The 22,065-nt window shown below is 31.3% G+C and overlaps 1 protein-coding gene across 1 annotated transcript; it reads right to left on the bottom strand.

The window, feature by feature from the left end:
• Positions 1-14,148: 14,148 nt before the first annotated feature.
• On the bottom strand, positions 14,149-17,337 carry LOC132050503 (galactan beta-1,4-galactosyltransferase GALS3-like). The gene is given in 3 exon segments (XM_059441767.1): positions 14,149-14,612; positions 14,615-14,753; positions 16,208-17,337. Coding segments are annotated over 3 exon segments (1,473 nt in total). The 5' UTR covers positions 17,332-17,337; the 3' UTR covers positions 14,149-14,402.
• Between the last annotated feature and the right edge of the window lie 4,728 nt (positions 17,338-22,065).

Below are 22,065 nucleotides of genomic sequence, written 5' to 3'. Positions count from 1 at the left end.
CGTAAGTTTTACACCGTTTTTTATTTTAATTCTACGAGACTTATGTCTATTTCGGTAAGCGAAAAAGAATAATTTGTCCAAATAAAATTTAAAGTAAATACTTCTGAATTTTGGTTCCATCTTTCTTCGTTCATTAGAATTAGTTACTACTATAAAGATTTGGCCAGATTTAAATCATTCAAAGTACCATAATTATATTTGGTAGTTGAGTGGTTATACATCTCATCATTAAAGCATTAAAAAAGATATAAACGAGTAAGACACAAATAATTAATTAATAGAAGCTCTATAAATGGTTGTATTACCATAATCATATTTGGTGTAGTAGGAGGGCTATATGTACATCTCATCATTAGTGCAATAAAATAGATATAAACGAGTAAGACACAAATAAAAAATATGATTTAATTAATAGAAGCTCGATAAATGGTTGTATATATTACGGGTAAAATTTGAAAGAATAAGCTCATTGCAGGAGCTATGTATGGTCTGGCACTAATACTATATTACTAAGAGGTCCTTGGTTGCTTGGGACCAAATGTGTTACCTAAATCTATTTGAGGTGTCAACTTTACTATTTGAAAATCTGGAACAAAGCAACTGTAGCCAACAACTGTTGGGACCTAGCTCACAAGGTTGACAAACTATGGATTAAGAGCCCGTTTGGATTGGGCATAAAGTTCTTTTATAATTTTTTTGTTTTTTGGTATTTATTGTGTAAAAAGTCATTTGTCTTAAAATAAGCTCAAAAAATAATTAGCGTTCGTTAACTTAGCTTATTTAAAAGCGAAAGTAAGTAAAACGACTTTATAAACCAAAAAATAAAATAAGTTAGGTTACTGCAACTTATTTTTTTTTAGAATAAATATGTTCAGCACATTCTGTTCCCATCCAAATGGCTCTAAGTTGATTCACAACTTCTATATCAAAGGACAATTTTTGGCTACTATGAAGATCCCTGAGAATGCTTGTTGGATGGTGAGGAAAATAATTGGTTCAAGAGACAAGATTGATAGTCTTCAACTGATAAACATAACTACGCGTAGCTGGATAAGAGCCCTTTATTTAAGGATGCTGGGCAATGTACTAAGAGTTGGATGGAAGAGTCTCATGTTCTACAGTTGTGCCGGACCAAAGGCTATGTTTACCACGTGACTTCAGATTCAAGGGAGGCTCTTAACTATTGATAGATTAATTAAGTGGTATGGATGTTCACCCTAGATGTGTGATGTGTGATCAGGGGGCGGAGCTACAGTGTACCACGGGGGTTCGGCTGAAACCCAGTAGCTTTCGCGTAGACCCTGTATTTGTCTTAGAAAATCCAGTAAATGTATATCAATATTCAAGTGCGAACCCTTTTACATAGATAAGCTGATGGTCCAGTGGTATGAGTGAAGGAAGAAAAGCCCTTCGTGTCAAAAAGCTGGGCTCGAACCTGGCTGTTAACATTCTTTTTCTATTCTGCTCAGCACACATCATAAGTACATAACCTCATCATCAATAATCAATTTTTTCCCTTTACTACACGATTTTTCCCTTTTTGCTATATATGCAGCTTTTAAAATAAATATATTATTCTTTAGAACATAAGAATGTACAGTAAATTTTTCAGTTTAGCTTGAGATCGTTGTCTTGTCTTAAAATTCCGAACTCCCAAACCTCAAATTCTGGCTCCGCCTCTGTGTGTAATCAAAGTGTAGAAGCTAGAGATCTTCTCTTCTCAGAATGCACATTTGGCGAAACAGTTATAGGAATACTTGATGATTTGAATGAAAGTAGTTGCTCCTCCTTCAAGCTCATGGAGTCAACACACTGGCCACGATTGGATGAACTTAAAAAAGCGACTTATAAGTGGAAACTTGAACTTATAAGCCAAAAATAAGTTGGGGTAGTCCAACTTATTTTTTTTTTTAGGCTTATAAGCTTTTTTTAGAACTTATAAACTCTTTAGATAAGCTAAGCTCAATTAATTTTTTTTTGAGGCTTTTAAGCACAAAATGACTTTAAGGTGGCCAGCTAAACACTCAAAAAAGCTGAAAACAGCTTATAGGCAACTTATAAGCCAATCCAAACGGGCTCCATATATGGTTACTGCAAAATGAACAAAAGGAGATCAAAATAGGTTACACTGATTCGAATGGCTTATGTTGAATTTGTTTTAGCAAGAAACAATAGGATCTTTGAGAAGCAGGAAAGGCGATGGGAACCTGTTGCTAGAGAAATTATGTACACATGCAATGTGCGAGCTGATGGGGATTTGAAGATTTTGCTACACAGCCTGCTGTTGCCGCCTAACAGGGTTTGATTTTTTCCATTTCTGTTCTGTTTGAGTTGTAAATCGCTAGTAGTAGAATAGTTAGTCTGGAGGTTTGAAAGATAGTTACTGTATAGCGGACAGAGTTAGTCCAACTGCTTTGTAATTCTGCCTTGCCAGTTAATAAAATCGTTAGTTACCGAAAAAGAAAAAAAAAACTAACGCAAGTCTTTAATAAAGGAAACCAAAATACAATTACTCTAGGTTCATCGAAGCATCAATTTTAAAATCTTTCCAGTTAAGGATATTCATTCAATTAAAGTACTAATTTTAAAAATCAAAATTAGAATATACATCGTTATTTCTTCTTTGATATTCTCGTGCATAAGGTGTGATTGAAGATTCGAGTAAATCATAGTTGGAAGTAAAAGCATATTATGTTTCTACTTCTGATTTTATGCATATTGTCTAATCATTTTTTATAATATTAATATTTGTTATACAATTTTAATATAATATTTATGTAAGTTATTTTTAAAATTTACTCAATGAAATTGGTCGTGTCCTAAACTAGGTTATTATAAACGTATGAATGTTAAAATGTTAATAGTTGAACGATAAAAATATTTTCAAAATGTTGATAGACTTTTATGTCTTCTGAAAACTAAAAATTTCTCTGAAAAAATAGTTCAACATTGGGTAAAACTGAAATATTTAAAACTTTGACTAATATTTAGGATATTAAAGTTAACTGAAATTCTATTAAAAAACTATGTTACGGAATATGATTGAAGAACTCTTGTTGTGATGAAAGTTGTTTTTGCTAAAAAAGTGATAATTTGAATATGAATAGACAATTGAGTTCTCAACCAAAAACATTTCTACTATATTAGAAGCACCGGTTGGTGCTTCTTTCGTCGTCCGTCTGTGGACCCCCCCCCCCCCAACACCAACATAAAAAAAATAAAAATAAAAATAAAAAAATTTGGCCCCCATATTAAACAACATCCAGTATTAAAAAAAAGTGGAACCCACCACATCCAAACTCACAGGAAAAAAAAGTGAACCCCATATTAACAAAATCAAGCAATATTTAAAAAACAAACAATGTTAAAAAAATGCGGGCCCCATATTAAACACGATGCGTATTCATAGCAAACACTAATATAATAAAGTTTTAAATACGGAGCACAAACTACAATGTTATATTAATCGTGTTTTGAACATAGTATCCATATTGACAAAATCAAGCAATATATAAAAAAAAATGAATCCCATATTAAAAAAAATAAACAATGTCAAAAAAAAAAAAGTCCAGACTTTGTATTCTTAGCAAACACTAATATAATAAAATTTTATATACGGAGCACAAATTACAATGTTATATCAATCATGTTTTGAACATAGTAAAAATTGTAAAAAATAAAAATAAAAATTGTGGGTCCCATATTCAACAACATCCAGTATTAAAAAAAATTGTAAAAAAAAATTATGGGCCCCATATTAAACAACATCCAGTATTAAAAAAAAAGTGGAACCCACCACATTCAAACTCACTTTAAAAAAAAGTGGACCCCATATTAACAAATCTAGCAATATTGAAAAAAAAAAAAAAAAGTGAATCCCATATTTAAAAAACAAACAATGTTAAAAAAAAATATGGGCCCCATATTAAACACGATGCGTATTCATAGCAAACACTAATATAATAAAGTTTTAAATACGGAGCACAAACTACAATGTTATATTAATCGTGTTTTAAACATAGTATCCCATATTGACAAAATCAAGCAATATATAAAAAAAATGAATCCCATATTAAAAAAAAAATAATGTAAAAAAAAATAGTGCAGACTTTGTATTCTTAACAAACACTAATATAATAAAGTTTTAGATACGGAGCACAAATTACAATGTTATATCAATCATGTTTTGAACATAGTATATATAAAAAAAAAAAAAAAAAAATTGGGCCTCATATTAAAAAAAAAAAAAAAAAAAAAAAAAAAAATTGTGGGCCTCATATATATTGACCCCATACTAAACAGCATCAAGCACTATATAAAAAAAAAAAAAGGTGGAACCCACCATCTCCAAACTCACGGTAAAAAAAAGTAGACCCCATATTAACAAAATCAAGCATTATCAAAAAAAAAAAAATTGAACCCCATATTCAAAAAAAATAATGTCAAAAAAGACTTTGTATTCATAGTAAACACTAATATAATAAAGTTTTAGATACGGAGTACAAACTACAATATTATATTAATCGTGTTTTGAACATAGTATATGTATATATATATTAAAAATAATGCAAATTAATAATGTCAAAAAAAAAATGCACCCCATATTAAAAAATCAAACAATATTCATGTAATTTCCAAAGTATCTCATTAAGTCAATAATAATGGATTCATTACCGCGTGCGTATCAATCCATTAGTGGGAGCAAATGAAATTATTGTACAGTAACATACTTAAAATACTTATATATTAAAATAAGATAGAATTTAATTACTTTTTCATTTTTTCCTTACTCTAATAAATGTGAAAATAATTGTGGGCCCCATATTAAACACCATGCGTATTTGTAGCAAACACTAATATAATAAAGTTTTAAATATGGAGCACAAACTACAATGTTATATTAATCGTGTTTTGAACATAGTATCCCATATTAACAAAATCAAGCAATATATATAATAAAAAAAAATGAATCCCATATTAAAAAAATAAACAATGTCAAAAAAAAAGTGCAGACTTTGTATTCTTAGCAAACACTAATATAATAAAGTTTTAGATACAGAGCACAAATTATAATGTTATATCAATCGTGTTTTGAACATAGTGTGTGTGTGTATATATATATATATATATATATATATATATATATATATATATACACATACATATAATAATAATAATGTCCAAAAGGGTGGGCCCCATACTAAACGACACCAAGCAATATAAAAGATAAAAATAAAAAAAGAAGAAACTATATAAAGCATGGGTTTAGACCCATGTTTCATCGTCCGTTGTCCCTTTAAAAAAAAAAAAGGAAGAAAAAAAGTGGAACTGACCACATCCAAACTCACGGGAAAAAAAAAGTGGACCCCATATTAACAGAATCAAGCAATATTAAAAAAAAATGTGAATCCCATATTAATAAAACAAACAATGTTAAAAAACAAATGCTTAGAAAATCAAACAATTAAATCAATAATAATGGACTCTTTAGAATAAGGAAAAAATTAATTTCTACTTTGTTTCATTTTAAACATGTAAAATTAATTTAATAATTTGAATTAGAATTATCTAAATCAAAATTTGATAAAAAATAATAAGTATTTTACACCGTTAAATTAATCGAATTAAAATTGAAAGTATCAACCGATATTCAAAATATTGCTATTGTTTTATACGAAAGAGAGGAAAATAGTTTCTTTTTAAACAAGTCTTCTCTTTTAAAAGGTATTAATAAATTTTCGTAGCAAACACGAATAAAATAAAGTTTTAGATACGAAAGTACAAACTACAATGTTAAATTAATCGTATTTTGAACATATATATATATATATATATATATATATATATATATATATATATTATCATTATCTAAACACAACTACATATACATAGATACACTATAATCCGAAGTGTTGGGCGCGCGTGTAAAGACGGCATAGGCCATCTAGTTCCTTTAGAGATGCTGGATAAATTATCTAAAATATTTTATACTTAAATGCTTGCAGGAACGAATAAGTGTGTATTTTTACCGTGTTTGAAAGTGTTTGAGTAACTAAACACTTATGAAGCGTATGACATAATGACTTAGAGACTTGTTGATGTTTTAGAAATTTTTGGGTTTGCAAATGCGTTATTCAAAAAAAAAAAAAAAAAAAAAAAAAAAAAAGAGGCTTGGGTAACGGGTTTTAATCGGGGATTGTTAGCCTAGTCACCTATAACATATAAAGAAAAGTGCGTTAAAGGTAGTTTTTATAAATTCAGTTTTCAGCCATTACTTTAATCATTTTGACTACTTTTCGCATCATTTAGATTCCGGACACTTATAGTAATACATTGATGTCTGCAATCCAAGAGTCAATATAACTGGAAGAATACTGTTAGATCTTAAGAATGAAGTGTCTGTAAGTGGTATATGATTTAAATAGCACCACTAAAAATGACTACGTAGTGTCATTTCTACAGTTTTACCATAGTCCTTATAATATGTAAAATTAGTGCAGTAAGGGTGTGTTCCGTACAAAATATATGTTCTCCTGGAAAATAATTTTCAGGAAACAAAGTGGCTTCTTACTTATTTTCTTTTGTTCGGTACGTAAGAGAAAATATTTTTCTAAAAACATTTGTATATAATCTAGACAAATACTTTGTGAGATGGACGTGGGGTCGTGGGAATGCGGGCTATGGTTGTGGGGGTGAAAATTGTTGAAAAAATATTAATTAATATCTCAAAAAGAATATTGATTGCACTCTTTGAATAGTCATTGATTGCCATTAATCCTAATTCAATTTCTAACGTTACTATGTGAATTAGTAACAACCCTTTTTGTTAATCATTACTATTGATTCGTCATTATTGCCATTCAATTCAAAGGCATTCATCTTATTATACCCGTTAGCCACAGCCATGACATATCGTCCCTTTAATTGATATTTATCATCCTTTTAACCGTAGGTATAGTTGTGAAATTCCATTCCAAAGAGAAGACTTGTTCACCTATATATACTTGTAGTTCTTCATTATTGGAAGACAGATCAAGAGAATATCAAGCGAAATTCCTCCTTTCTTTTCTTGTGCTGAGTTTTCTCCTTTGGTTAATCTTTGTTAGATTCTGGCTCCTAGTTTTGTACTAGAAGAGCTTGTTGAATCCTGGGGGATACACCCACACCGGATGAAATATCCTTAAGGACAGTGTCTTAATTGACATGCCTCAACCTTTGAAGAATTCACTACAGTGTTTGTGATTGAGTATTTTTAACGTAAGAGTTCCAACAAAATGAGGTCTGTTAGAGGGTGGAGAGGACGCTCAATGTATGATGCTACTTGTGGAACTGGTTTTTCCTACTTTCACTAAGGAATTCATTTTCCTCATTTTTAAGAAACTTGTTTTTCTACAAAAAAGTATTTTCTCAAAAATTTTGAACAACCGAACATGAAAAAATAAAAAAAACATTTTCAAGAAATTGTTTTCTTCCATACCCAATACACCCTAATCGTCAAAGAAATTGTTTTCTTCCATACCCAATACACCCTAATCGTCAAACTCTAACGGCAAGATAAAATATTGACAGAGCAACTGAAGTATTGGCAAGATTTGATAATGATCCAAGATCCAAACATAATGTGGACTAATTTGGGCCTTTTCTCGTTATGGGACAGTTGGATCTTTCGGCTTTTATGGTGGGCTTTCTCATGATTTCATCTTTAATTTTAGGGTCATTTGCACGATTGTCCCTCAAAGGCACTGCTCTTTAATTTTTGTCCCTCAAATTGGTGGTCTTTAAGTTATGTCTTTCGCTAATACCCCGAGGTCCTGAGTTCAAATCCAGGCTCAATAAAAAAAAAAAAAAAATAGAGTTTTGCCTTCAGGTATAAGTCAAAGGCAGAGTTTGAGGCAAAACTTTGTCTTGCGAATCCAAATTCTACCTTGTAATTTTTTTTAAAATTTTTTTTGACTAAGCGGGAGTTCGAATCCGGAACCAAGGAATTTTTAGCGAAGGACAAAAATTAAAGCCCACCAATTTAAGGGACAAAAATTAAAGGACATTCCGCACAAAAAAATGTTAATTTTCTGGATCAGAGGTTCCTCCCGAGACACAAACTACTTCTCAAGGTCAATTGATAAGTCAATTACGGTACACTTAGCACGTAATATGGGCCACTTGCACTTTTGTCCCTATTTTGTGCTGGTCTTTAATTTTTGTCCTTCAAATGGGCTGGTCTTTAAATTACGGGCAAACCGTGAGAGTTAAAAGTGGAAACTGACTGTCTACTTGTTGTGCATCTTATTAGAGAGGAGGACATCCAATCTCACCCTCTTAAGGCCATTGTTAAAGACTGCAAGTTTTTGCTAGAAGCCAACACAGCTTCTCTTGTACATATCTAGAGGGAGACGAATCACCGTGCATATTTTCTAGCAAATGAAGGTCATAAGCATCTAAAAATTTGATAAATTGGGATATTGCGATCAAAGAAATGGAGTTTCTCCTCCTTGTTGATTCAACGCATGTAGCTTACGAACAACTTTTAAGTAGTTTAGAAAGAAAAAAAAAAAAAAAAAACTCTTCTGTCAGTAGGATGAACTTATTGCTGGTTTAATTAGCTTTTACTTATCTTCAAATTTCATCTCCCAGCTGCACTTTTCAGTTACACTAACTCTGATGATTTCTCATAATATTAACAATATTTTCTATAAGTTCACAGATTTAATATTCTGAAAGATATAGAAAGTGCACCGTTATTAAGCAATCCTTATTGTATTGTGAATGTAATGTCATAATGCAGGGCCTTGTGTTCTACTTATTTAATCGAAATGTTATGACTATAAGTCATATCTAATAAAGTAAAAGTCAACTTGTGTTCTAGATATTAAATGAAATTTTATAATTCTTGCTAAATTTTTTTTTTTTTTTTTTAACTCCTTCAGTTGTTAGGCAAAATTTAAGAGAGATTTGAATCACCATGTGACCCATGAGGCCACACGTGATTTACCCTCAACATCGGATTCTATTTCTTGAAGCACCATGCATCAACATTTAGATAATTAATGAGATGGGAATTTATTGATGGATGAATTTATATTTATGGGCTCACCAATTTGGGCATAACATATTAGCTCATCCAAAAATTAACTGAGTCAATTAAGTAAAACTTAAGTGGGCTAGCCACTTTTTATACTAATATTTGTAGTTTGGTCGCCGTTTGAGATGTAATTGAAAAATGATTACTTTTTATTAGGGGTGTACATGGATCGGGTTGGTTCGGATTTTTTAAACACCAAACCAAACCAATTGCGTCGGGTTTTAAAATTTATACACCAAACCAAACCAATAATATTCGGGTTTTTCAACCTCTGGTTTTCTCGGGTTGTTCGGTTTTCTCGGATTTTTCGGGGTTTTTTTCGGAATAATCTTGACACAAAACATATAACTTTTACTTTAAATATTTCTTTAGTGCTAGTAAGATACAATTATATAATTAAGGTGTTTCTTAAGAAAATAACACAAAATATGAGAAGAGTGATGACATTTTATTAAAATATTCAACAAAAGCTAATATAATCGGTTAAAATAAATATTGCTAATTAACAAGTCATAAAAGAAAATGACCATAATCTAAAAATACTAAGTCATGCTAAAATAAGTATTAATTATATGACTAAGAAAAAAAAAACTTAAGTTATGTATTTTTACTCTCTAAATCAATTATGTAAAACTAAAGAATAGATATCCAACATTATTGTCATTTCTAGTGGTAAATTGAATTTCTTTTGTTAGGATTAGTGTTGAATTAGTTTTGGTTTGGACTTTATTTGAGTTACTAACATTCATAGGATATAAAACTTATTGAAATTCAAAATTCTAAGTTCAAGCTTGAATAATATGATAATAGATAAAAAATTACGAAAAAATTTAAGAAATATTTATAAATTACTTTACAAATAAATATTTTTATGTATAAAATATTTTAAAAATTGAATACATATAATGTCGGGTTGGTTTGGTTCGGTTTGACTTTTTTTAGTTAAAACCAAATCAAACCAATTATGATCGGGTTTTTTTTTTCCAACACCAAACCAAGTCAAACCAAACCACTAGTCGGGTTTTTTTCTCGGTTTGACTCGGTTTGTCGGTTTACTTTGTACACCCCTGCTCACAAGTTTTTGGAAAACAAATGTTAAAATCAAATAAAACTCATATTGCAAGTTAAACTATCACCAAAGTTGTCACAATAGCTTGACCAAAGGAAAGAAAATTCAGCCTTATTTTTATTTTTCGTAGTATAATCTTTTCGTGGACTTGATTCTACAAAGAATATATGAGAGTTAAGAGATAATTCTGCCGACAAACGTTACCCAAATAAAATGGGAAATAAGAAAAAAATTGAGGAATCACTTTCGCCATAAATTCTCGTCGACATGAATCCGTCTACTCAAAATTCTTTCGGTCACTATTTTTATACACTTCAAACAAATAATATATTTAGATGACTACTTTTTAGTTTTGTTTTGATGTTAGGATACTTTCTATCTGACATGATTTTGCAATGTTTGGATTTGTATTCTCAGGACCTGAATGCTTGTGTTGTCAGAAATTTCCTCGACAATGATTTTATTGTTAGCATTAATACTTTATTTAAATGATTTCGTGGAAATGAGGAATTAGTAAGATAACTTGACATGGAGAGTTTAGTTGGAAGTTAATTTTTTTTAAGAAAAAGAAGAAGCTCGACTTATAGGCTCATAATCGAAAATTTGAAATAACGAAACCAAACTTAAAAAGCCGACCCAATTCGATCTTATTTGAATTAGATTTGGATAATTATTTATTAAATCTAAATCTAAATTTTAATATCTAATCCGTGTCCGAATATCCACCCCCTATTTTATCTAAACGAGACATAAGGCCATGGGGAGGAGAAGTATGTTTAACAACAATAATAATTTGGCAGTATTAGAGATCTTTCATTTGAGACCGCAAAATCATGTAGCAATTTCTTAAAGAGAGAATTTGATCGTATCATCTTTTTTCTTCTTCTGAATACGCGACTTATAGGCTCATAATCGAAAATTTGAAATAACGAAACCAAACTTAAAAAGCCGACCCAATTCAATCTTGTTAAATGGTACTATCGAAATGCAACCATAGAAATCTTATGGACATTGTTGAGAATCATCATTATTTATTAGCCAACCATGTAACAGACGCAAGAAAGATACGTATATGTTAAGGTCTCACGTCGCTCATTTAATGGATGGGTGGTTTCTTTAATATGTCTTTAGTAATCCTCACGGCTTGAGCTAGTTTTTGGGATTGAGTTAGACCCAAATTTATTTCTTAACAATATATAGACTTAGAGCTACTCGTTGATTTTTATAATATGAAGATGCTGAGGAAAAGGAAAAAAAGGTAACAAGCAAAAATAGAAATATTTAGTTGAATCTATGGTTTATGGTAGAGCACCCAATGCAAACTAAGCCCCTGTTTGGCCATAAGAACTATTCACTTTATTCCGGATTTTTTTTTTTTCACTTTTTTCCCGAATCAGCGTTTGACCATGAAAATTCCGAATACAACTTGAAGTTGTTTTCCGGAATACCAAAAACTCAAAAAGCTTATTTTTCAAAAAAAATTCACTTTTTACAACTACATTTCACCAAAAATTATAATTTTAATTATGCAAACATCGAATTTTTTTTTTTTGGTTATCTATGGACAAACGGGGCCTAAAATGGTCCCATCGCCTACTCGAGCTCTTGAACTTGGATCTTTAATTGAATCTATTGTTGTGTTAACCTCGTCACAGCTTTTGGACTGACCAGATCCATTTCCTCCATACAGAACTCCCCATCAGTCCATCACCATGTTTATTAGGCCCCACTGTCCTCACCCCATGATGCCCCTTCATTTTACCATCCTTTTTTGCACTTTCATCTTTAATTATAAGTCAAACCCATTGACAAACACCTGTGATCGTCCACTTTTTTCACTTGAGCATCTAAAGTGGCCCTTGTTCCATTTAGACACTTCGGTAGAGTATTCCTATTCCACTTAGACACTTTTTTGCCGAAATAAAACCAACGCCGGTTCTCTATGGATTAAGTGACGAATTAAATTGTATCATTTAAATTGTGCCAAGATTTTTAATTGTAAATTCACTAATTTGTAAATTTGGAAGTTTTGACTATTAAAAATGAGGGCTGAAGATGTGCTGAGGAAAAATAAAAATGCAAAAAAGTGTCTAATGGAATAGCAAAAATAGAAATTTATTGGGTGAAAGAATCTATGGGTTTGGCCTTAATTATAGGCTTAATGCATATGTAGCCCCCTAAACTTGTCATTTTTTTTCTTTTTTCATTTTGGCACATTAAAAATGTTGTTCCATTGCCCCCGAACTCGTTCTCAAGTTGTCTATAAAACCCTCTCGATTTTTATTAGAAGCCAAAAATTAAATTGTGGTAATGAAGGTGAAGTAATATTTTAGACGTGTGGTAAGCTATTCTTTAGTCATGGGTTGTGCACTGACCAGATCCATTTCCTCTTACAGAACTCTTACTTTTTTTTTCTCAATTGCTACTAATCTTAGCATAAGATGGCATAATTAAATTAGAATATATATTAGCATGTTGTTACCCCATGTAAGTCGCCCCTTCATTTTACCATTCTTTCTTATACTTTTATCTTAAAAAAAATAAAGGACAGTTCGATTATACGCCTTAATTAAACGTTTTAAGTTTTGAGCCTTAGTTATGAAATCGCTTTTGTAGAGAGTGTTTTATCTCCTAAAGTGAACTTCTCCAAATTTAGGTCCTAGCGGCCAGCGGGTACGGGATGGGTGGGAAATCAAAAAAGAAAAACATTAGGATTTGCGTTTGGGTTCGGGAATTGGACCAATCCTTTCCAATTCATTTGCAGCTCATCAAATCTTCAATTTTTAGTTATTTGCCGTATTTGTTTCACTCTCTTCTTGAGTCTTGACTATTAAGAATGAAACCAAATGCACCTAAATACAACTCAAATGTAGTGCACAACTCAAATCCAACCATGCAAACGGTGATATGCTATAAAGGCAAAAAACGATTGGAAGACAGAAAGGAGGGCCCCCAAAATAAGAAAGAAACAAAAACAGATGAATTAACATTCTACCAAATTTTCATGTTCGTAGCTTTGCTTAATCAAAAATTAGCTGTACACATGCAAGGTACTCCATTTATCACACATCCTCATCATGCCCTGTAGTTTCTTTAATCATCTAAGTTTTAATCACGGGTTATAGTATTGCATTTGAGGCCTTTGGTTTCACACAAATAGCCATAAATTGACAAATGTCAATAAGTCATGATACCTCTCAAAATAGCCATATGATTGAAGTACACTCAAAGCCTTTCCACAAATAGCATTTTCCCCAATAATTGCTACTACGGGTCCATGAAGATTTAAGCAAGGTCGGCAAGAACAAAAAAAACAACTGCTAAAGGTGGGGTGATACACACTTGCCTGACAATCCAAGAAAATGCCCATCTTTCATCTAAAAATAAAAGGTTGCTCTTTTATTCTTTCTTTTTTTCTTGTATCCACTGCCTTTATTAGGTTTAGTTAATTTGGTCAAGGGAAACCCTCGACAAAGACCCTTCTGTCATCCACATGCCTTGTTTGACTTGTTCTGGAGGCCTAATCTGGCCAAGGTTGCAACTCTTTATCATAAATTTAATTTAAGTTACAACTTTGATTGTTCTAGAGGAAATACCAAGCCTTTGGCCTTGGGCAATAAAAGCAAAAGCCAAATCCTTTCCCATAAACAAACATCAATCCATGAATCATCAACTTATTCAGATCCAAAATTTTAACTGAATGGACTCAACACTTATTTAAGGTTTCTAAGTACTGAGCTCAAACAAGAGGAGTTGCTCACATGGTAAGCATCCTCCATCTCTAATTCTAAGGTTAGAGCTAATCAAAATACTCCAAAAGAAAGAATGAAAAAGTGCAGCATGGTCCCTCTGGAAAAGCACCAAACCCAGATTATCACTTTTCTAATACTATTCAGTTAACTTTTTCTACTTGCTAGTTGTGTGGTGATAAGGGGTGTCAGGTCCCATGACAGAGACATCATAATCAAATCCAGCCATTTTTTTCAACAAAAGGAACCCATACCAGTGAATGAGAGCGAATAAAATAATGTTATAAACATAGACAAACTAGTACAAAACACCCTGTAATCCTACAATATACTGTAATAACGAATCATATACTAATGCTTGTCTCTATACCCCTGTTTCTATTTCCAAAAGTAAAAGATAATTTATATCATACAGAAATGATCAAGCGAAGAATATATATAGCTCTAACCAAAAGAACTTAAAAAGTAATAACACGTTGAAAAGAAAGCACCGGCAAAGTTGACCTCATTGTCGTGTTCTTTGTAATGTAGAGCCAATCATTTTAAGTTCGAATCTCTTAACAGTTGCAGCAATATCCCTCATTGTTGTATCCACAACATAAGGGGTGCGGTCAACGGTGATCGCCGTGGCGTTGACCAGCTGTCGGCATGGCTCGCGGCGCTCTGCAATGGTCCCATGATAGTGGAAATACTTGATACGCCCCTCTGTCTTGTCTTGTGTGTCGTCTTGCCTACAACATTCTGAGACATATGCACACCGTTGGCGATTACATTGCGAGGTTGCACTGCATATTTTCGATCCCTCCTAATACCCCTCTTCACGTCCTTGTATACTAGCTTCTCGAACCCCCATTTTCTGCAGTCACGTTAACATACAATTGTCAATTTAAGTAACCGAATTCAAAAGATTCAACACATAGATGACGACTTCATGCAAAATATCTAAAGCAAAGACGATTTCGAATCGACTAAGTTGGAATAGTATAAGAATGCAGGGCTATAGACAAAACACGGCCTGTCATAATCCACAAATCATTTTCTTTTCTATAACCTTCTAGTCTATGAAAATCTAGTTTACCATAGAAGAACATAAGAAGAAACAGGGGACTAGATTATTTAAACATCCAACTTTTAATCAATATCAGGGGAAGTCAATTTATTACTAAAAATTTGCTCAATTTCAACTAGGTAATGCACCTATTAAAGGACAATCCGATATTAATTGCTAAATGAACATAATATATCTAAATTTCTTCAGGGCAACTAATATGATCAAGTTTCCAATTCCAAAAACCATGGAGAAACATATGATCCAGCCTAAACAGATCTCATTAAGGGAAATAGAGTATTGACAAATTAAGACAGCTTAGCTTCCACTAGGGGACAATACAACAAGGAATAATCATATTTTAAGCCAAGATCACAAGATTAATCACCAAACCTTTTGTACCAAATAAGAATTCCTTAATTGTGAACAGTCTAATAATCCATCAAAGCATCTCAATTATCCACCACTACAAGACATCAGCACATGAAGTTTTAAAAAACAGACAATACAATATTACCATAATATCTAACCATTTTCAGAACTTAGAGAAAAACTCTGAGAACACTTCCACATTCTCTGGTAACAGAGAAACAACTCCAGGAACCACAATCAACATAACATGATTGGTATTGTTTAATATCCAATAGACAATTTTACTTAACTCCAACTTGGGATGGGTGATTTCTTTTAGGCAGAATAACTAAAGACCCCTAAACGAATTATTAGTTGTACACTTAAACCTTCTCTCGGGTGCGGGTGTCGGATACAGAGAAAGAATCTAAATTTTAAGATACGAGGGTCGGATCACTAGACGGATATGGGTGCGGGGATTCCACAAAATCCTAAAAATAGAGTTATAAAACCTAAATTTTGAGATATTATATGGAAAGCTTGAGGAGAAAATATTGATCAAGAGGAGAATCTCGAAAGGAGATAAAAGGAAAAGGAGTGACATAGAAATTTCTATATACAAGTTATTCCATTTTCTTCAATTTCACCATAGCTTTTTGTTTTGATTACATAAATCATTGAATGTCCTAATTTCTCCTCGATTTTGGTCAAAGTACTAAAATTGGTTGAATTATTATCCCACACCCACACCCACACCCATGTTGTACACTTAAACTATCAGTAGTCTTAATTACCCTCCTAAACTTGGCTATTTGATGGTCAATTAGAAATATCCAACATGGGTAAATCGAAATTCAGTATTGTAAATGTATGCTGATAAATATGTCAACTAATTTGAGCTTAAGGCATACCTGTAAGATTTTCCGCGATCCTCAGCAAGACAAAGCTTATTCGACATTGGCATCTGCTCAATAGTAAACTGTGTATAACCCGATAACGAATCGACAACAGACTTAATAGTACTCTTCTTAGGTACAAAAATGAACTCATCCACATCAAAGAAGAACATCCATTTAGCTTGAAACTTATACCTATGTAAACAATCATTAACAACAAGAAACTGATTATGATAATACCCACCAAATCTCTCTTGGTCTCTAATATCCTGTAATGTAACATATCCTTAATCCATCCATGGTTTAAGTACCTCCATTACTCCTTCATGTACACCTCCAGCATCATGTATTACAAAATGTGATTTCTCACCAAACAACCTAACATGAAATGCTAACCATTCTCTTACTCTTTGTGGACTTAAATTCCCATATAAAGACGATCCACAATACAAGAAATCATACTTTGGTGGAGCTTCAAATATGGATTTAAAGTTAATGAAATCGGTTTCCGTTTCCGTTAACGCCACGAAAGTGTCAGTAACGTTAACATTACTGTCACCACCACCGCCGTTAGTAGCGGCGTGAATTAGTAGTTTTCCGGTAGTTTTAATGGCTACAGGGAAAGTACAATTAATGACTAATACAGTGTAAACTCTACCATAACCCCAATCAGGAAGTATTTTGTTACCAATAACGGAGATGGGGGTTTGGTTTTTATTAAAAGGGACCCACTCACATAAATAACTTGGTTTACCATATACGTGAAGTGGTTTAGAAGCTAAACCCATAACAGAAAAAGTGTTGTAACCTCCTCTATAAGCAGACATTAAAATAAAGTTGTATGCAGCTGAACCAAACGGGTTAAAAACTCGTTTAATAACGCCGTTTTGAAGGACTCTATCTTTCTCCAATGACTCTGGTGGTGGTGACGGTGATGGTGGAGTAGTAGTAGTATTAGTGGAAATACAGTTGTTAAGATTATTAAGATCGTTTGGGGAGAAATTAAAACGAGAAGGAATCAAGTGAAGAAGAGTGATAAGAGAACAAAGAAAAAGAAGAGCAGTGAGTATGAGTTTGAGTTCACCAGCACAATTCCAAACAACACCTACAAACATCCTTCCTTCTTTTTCTTTATGCATATTGAATGAGAGAGATAATAAGAAAAAAAGGAAGAGATATTTTTGGTATTCTAGATGTTTCTTTTCTTCTATAATGCTACTGCTTCTTTCCAGTATTTTCTTTTTCTCTCTCTCTCTCGTACTCTCTTTATTTAAATCTGCATATTTGGGGTTGTGAGAATGAGGAAAAGGGTGATTTGTGTTCTTATAAATCACCAATGGGGAAGGAGGTTGATTAGATATGAGTAAGGCTTTCTGCAATTTAATTATGAAAAGGAAAGGATTGTTAGTTGTTACCAAAAACAAATTATGATAAGGAAAGGATGGCTGGCTGCTGCTATAATCTTGGGGTTAGATTAATAGTTGGTTGGGACTAAATAATAGGGACCTGACATGCAGTAATTAACGCGGAGAGAGTGATTTATAATAAGACTAATTGCCGACGGTGGTGGTCTAATTTCCCCGTAAAATTCGATTAAAGTAAACAAAAGTAGTCTATAACAATTATTCTCTCTCTTTATTTTTTTAATTTTAATTTTCTTACCTTTTCTAAGACCCCTCTAATAACAACATTATCACACTAGATTTATTATTTAGACGATCTAAAGTATTAAACAATAGGTGAATAAAATTATTTCTCTCTCTTTTGTATGAAAACAGTCACTTATTCTTTGTTATTTAACTCAAAAAGGGTTATTATAGTAAAAAAAAAAAATGATGTATTTGGCAACTTCTTAATGATGCATTAGCTAATAAAAAAAAATTAAACTAAACCTCCTCTCAATGCTCGAGCTGTATAATTTTTTTATCATGCTAAAAAAATATGGAAAATATTAACTAAATTGTTCAGGATCTAATTTTACCTTCATTCTCTTCTCATTCCCCTTGCACTCTATACATTCACATTATACTTTACTAATTTCTAATTTTTTATATTGTTTATTTTATGATACGCTTTTGTTCCATTGTAATTGTACTACATGATTTTGGGATACAAATATAAAGTACGTACCAAAAATTAGTTAACTAGAACAAATAGAAAGATGAGTATGTCCCCACACAAACACAATAAACTCAAAATTTATACACCAGGATTTCTCCCTATATATTGCTTCAAAATTAGGGACCCAAGGCGTCTAACTTCTGAGGGTAACTTCTTTTATCAGCTTTTGTTTCTTTGGAATAGTACAGTATTTTTTTACTTTTCTCAAAATAAGTGTAAGAGGAATAAATAAAAGTGAGAAAATTTTGTCCAAAAAAAGAAAAGAAAAAAAGAAAGTAGTCTTTAGAAACTAGTTGATGGAATCGAAAGCAAGGTGGAAAAACCAAAAGGAAAAGTGATAGGTGGAAAAAGGTGTACGAATAGTCTTGAATGGGAGGCTACCTTGGAATTATTAGGTTGTAGTAGTATTAAATAAGAATGGAATTATTATAGAAATTATTTATTTAATAATAATTTTATCTTTAGATTTTTAAATTCTCGTATTATAATATGTTAGTCTATTTGTTTTATATTTTGTCATGCATAAAATAATTCTCGCATAATTTAAAGGATATTATTACCAAACTTTGCATAAAGTTATGCATGAATTATTTTTTCTTGCATTGTTATAATAATTATTCGTGATTATTTTTTCAAGTCCTTCCACCCAAACATTGTATTTTTATGTCAGGATGATGTTTGCTAATATTTCTGACCAAAGGACCCCAAAGCAAGAATTTTACAACTATAGATTTTACTATTGATATAATATTAGGCATAATAAAATGAAATATTACAATGTGTATTAAATGCTGGACTAGTATTGTTTCTAATGTATCTACAATCTTTTTTTCTCCTCTGCCTTTTAATTTGGAAAAGAATGGTCTAATAAACACCGATGGTTAGAAATGTATCAATATCATTGCGTCATCCATCCTAAAAAAATTCAAAAATGGATCCAATACTTAAACTCTCCAATTCAATCTTTAAAATTTTTAACAATCTTATCCTAAAATTATGAGTTAAGATCTACGAGTATTATTTATTGTAATTATAATTTACGACGATAAATTTATACTCACGAAAGGATTGAGTTCAAAAGAATATTATTAAAAATTAATTATAATAAAAAATTTAAAGAAAATATCTTAGAATATATTGAATTAATTAAAAAATATAATTTAATAATAACAAAATGAATAGAAAAATATATTCTTGAAGAAAGCCCCTACCCACGCACATTTAACCTTCTTCAACCTTCAACCTAATTCCCCGCCGTCCCATTAGCCAAAAATTCCTACGTTCAACCTTCTTCCCCTCCCATTAAAAAGAAAAACACCGCCCAAAACTCCACCTTCTTTCCCTCCGCCTGTCATTAGCTTTAGATTCAAAAATATTTTAACAAAAAATCCATATGAACGTCGCCGGAAAAATTGAAATATTGTCGGAAATTTTCTAGTCCTTTAACACTGATTTCTTCTCTTGAAGAATTTTTTCTTTTTATAGCCCATTTTGATCCTTTCAACAAAAATCAAATCTATTATTAATTGATTACATAGATATATTAACATATTCGGACAATAATATTGGATATATGTTTTATATTGGCATAAACATGGAGTTTCATCGGAAATATTTTTTTTTCTTTATACCCAAATCCAAAGTTTCTTATTCTATTTTAGTTAAGACATTTTTTCTATATGGCATTAAAAATGAGTTAAAAAGTGTGATTGGTGTGTTTTTTATTTTATGCAATTTTATTACTTTTTTTGTTGAATATTTTAGTACAATGGCATCTCATTGGTGGTGGATCGTTATTTTATTAATAAAAAAATGGAGAAGATCATATCTTACAACTAAAGAAATATTTGAAGTACATTGGTGGTGGATGATGGCTGGGTGAAAAAATGGAAAGAAAAAATCGAGCCAAAAAAAAAAAAAAATTCAACCATTGGTGGTGGATGATGGCTGGGTGAAAAAATGGAGAAGATGAGCCAAAAAAAAAAAAAATGTGTACACCCCTAATGGGGACCATCATTGGCGGTGGATGATGGTTGTTTGTTTAAAAATGGAGAAGATGAGCCATAAAAAAAAAAAAAAATTTTGCCACTGGTGTTGGATGATGACTGGGTGAAAAAATGGATTTCGAAATCAACCATAAAAAAAAAAAAAAAAACTGGTGGTGGATGATGGCTGAGTGAAAAAATGGAAAGATGATTTTTTACTTTATTTTCATTTTCAAAAAAAAAAAAATATTGGTGGTGGATGATGGCTGACATTCAAAAAACCAAATATGAGCCAAAAAAAAAAAAAACAAATCCAACTGGTGGTGGATGATGGCTGAGTGAAAAAATGGAGAAGATTTTCATGGCAAAAATATTTAATAAAAATAATAATCTTCATGAGCCTATTTTTGTTCATAAAAATTACAAACATATGCCCACTAGTATTAAAGAAGGACCCTTCTGGAATTTATAACAGTCTTATTCTATCGAGTATATTATGCGGAAATAAATAAATAATGTAATTGAAGAGTCATAAACTAAGTAGGCGTTTGGTCATGAAAACCAAATATTTTTCACTTTATTTGGAATTTTGAAGTTGGAGTTGTGTTTGGTTATAATTTTTGTAAAGAATATTCGGTTTGAAAGTGAAAACAAGATTTTAGGTGTTTTTCAAATTTCAAATACAACTTTAAAAAAATTTTCAAAAATGGATTTCGAATAAAGTGAAATGATTTTTGAGAAAAAAATGAAAGTTCTCATGGCCAAAGGGGTCCGCACAAGTATAACAATTACTACAATAGCAAATACAAATCTAGAATGTCAATCTTCTCCAAGCCATAAGATTCTTTTTAAGCGGAGTATCAAATTTTCTGTTAATACAATGCACTATTTTCTTGAGGTCAAACAAACAATTTATGGTTAAACAAAATGGAAGGAACAGGTAAATATCTTTAATGAAATTTCTTTTGGTTGTAGAAAACTAACGAATAGATAATGCAGTTGGAGTTTGGCTTGTAACTCTTCTATTGTATGATTTTGGCTCGTCATCTTATGTGAATATTGTTCTCGTTGACACAATAGGGACAATATTTTTATTTTATATTTAAACTGTTAAATAATTCTTATTACAAAATACTTGTTCAATCTTACCTAATTATATCACAAATTTTAGAAAATTATATTTGTAAACATAAAGTAACTCAACTTGTTTTAATAATCACAGAAAGTTATTAGAAGAAAATACAACAGGTTTTATATGATGTTATTGCTAAAAAATGTCAAATTGAATGATTTTTTGTTATAAAAAGTTATTTAGTGAATTTTGTGATACTTAGGCAAAAATGATTATTTTTGTTATTAAAATGTTTTTAGTAACTTTTTGTGATACATTGAGCAATATTTATGTTTTTAAAGAAAAAATACTAGTAACTTTGGTGCAATAAAATGAAATTTGATCTAATCATATAAAAGAAACAAAAATCCAATATACTATCTAATAAATCTTCATGCATGTTGCATGTGGCTCACAAGTCGCAAATCAATAGTTGTATATATCGAAATGTTAGTATCAATTGGTTTAGAATATTAGAGAAAATTTGCCAAATATAATAAATTGAAAATCAAAAAGGCTTAAAATTGAATAATTGAGCGATGTCACGTTCCAACGACATAAAACAAAGGGACTAATATTATATTAATTTTCTCCTTTTTTTATAAGAGTTAATTATCATTTCTATCCCGGGGTTCTTAGTACAAAAAAAAAAGTTA

The sequence above is a fragment of the Lycium ferocissimum genome, chromosome 3 (genome assembly GCF_029784015.1).
Source record: "Lycium ferocissimum isolate CSIRO_LF1 chromosome 3, AGI_CSIRO_Lferr_CH_V1, whole genome shotgun sequence".
NCBI lineage: Eukaryota > Viridiplantae > Streptophyta > Magnoliopsida > Solanales > Solanaceae > Lycium > Lycium ferocissimum.
This window is presented reverse-complemented; position numbering and strand designations above follow the sequence as displayed.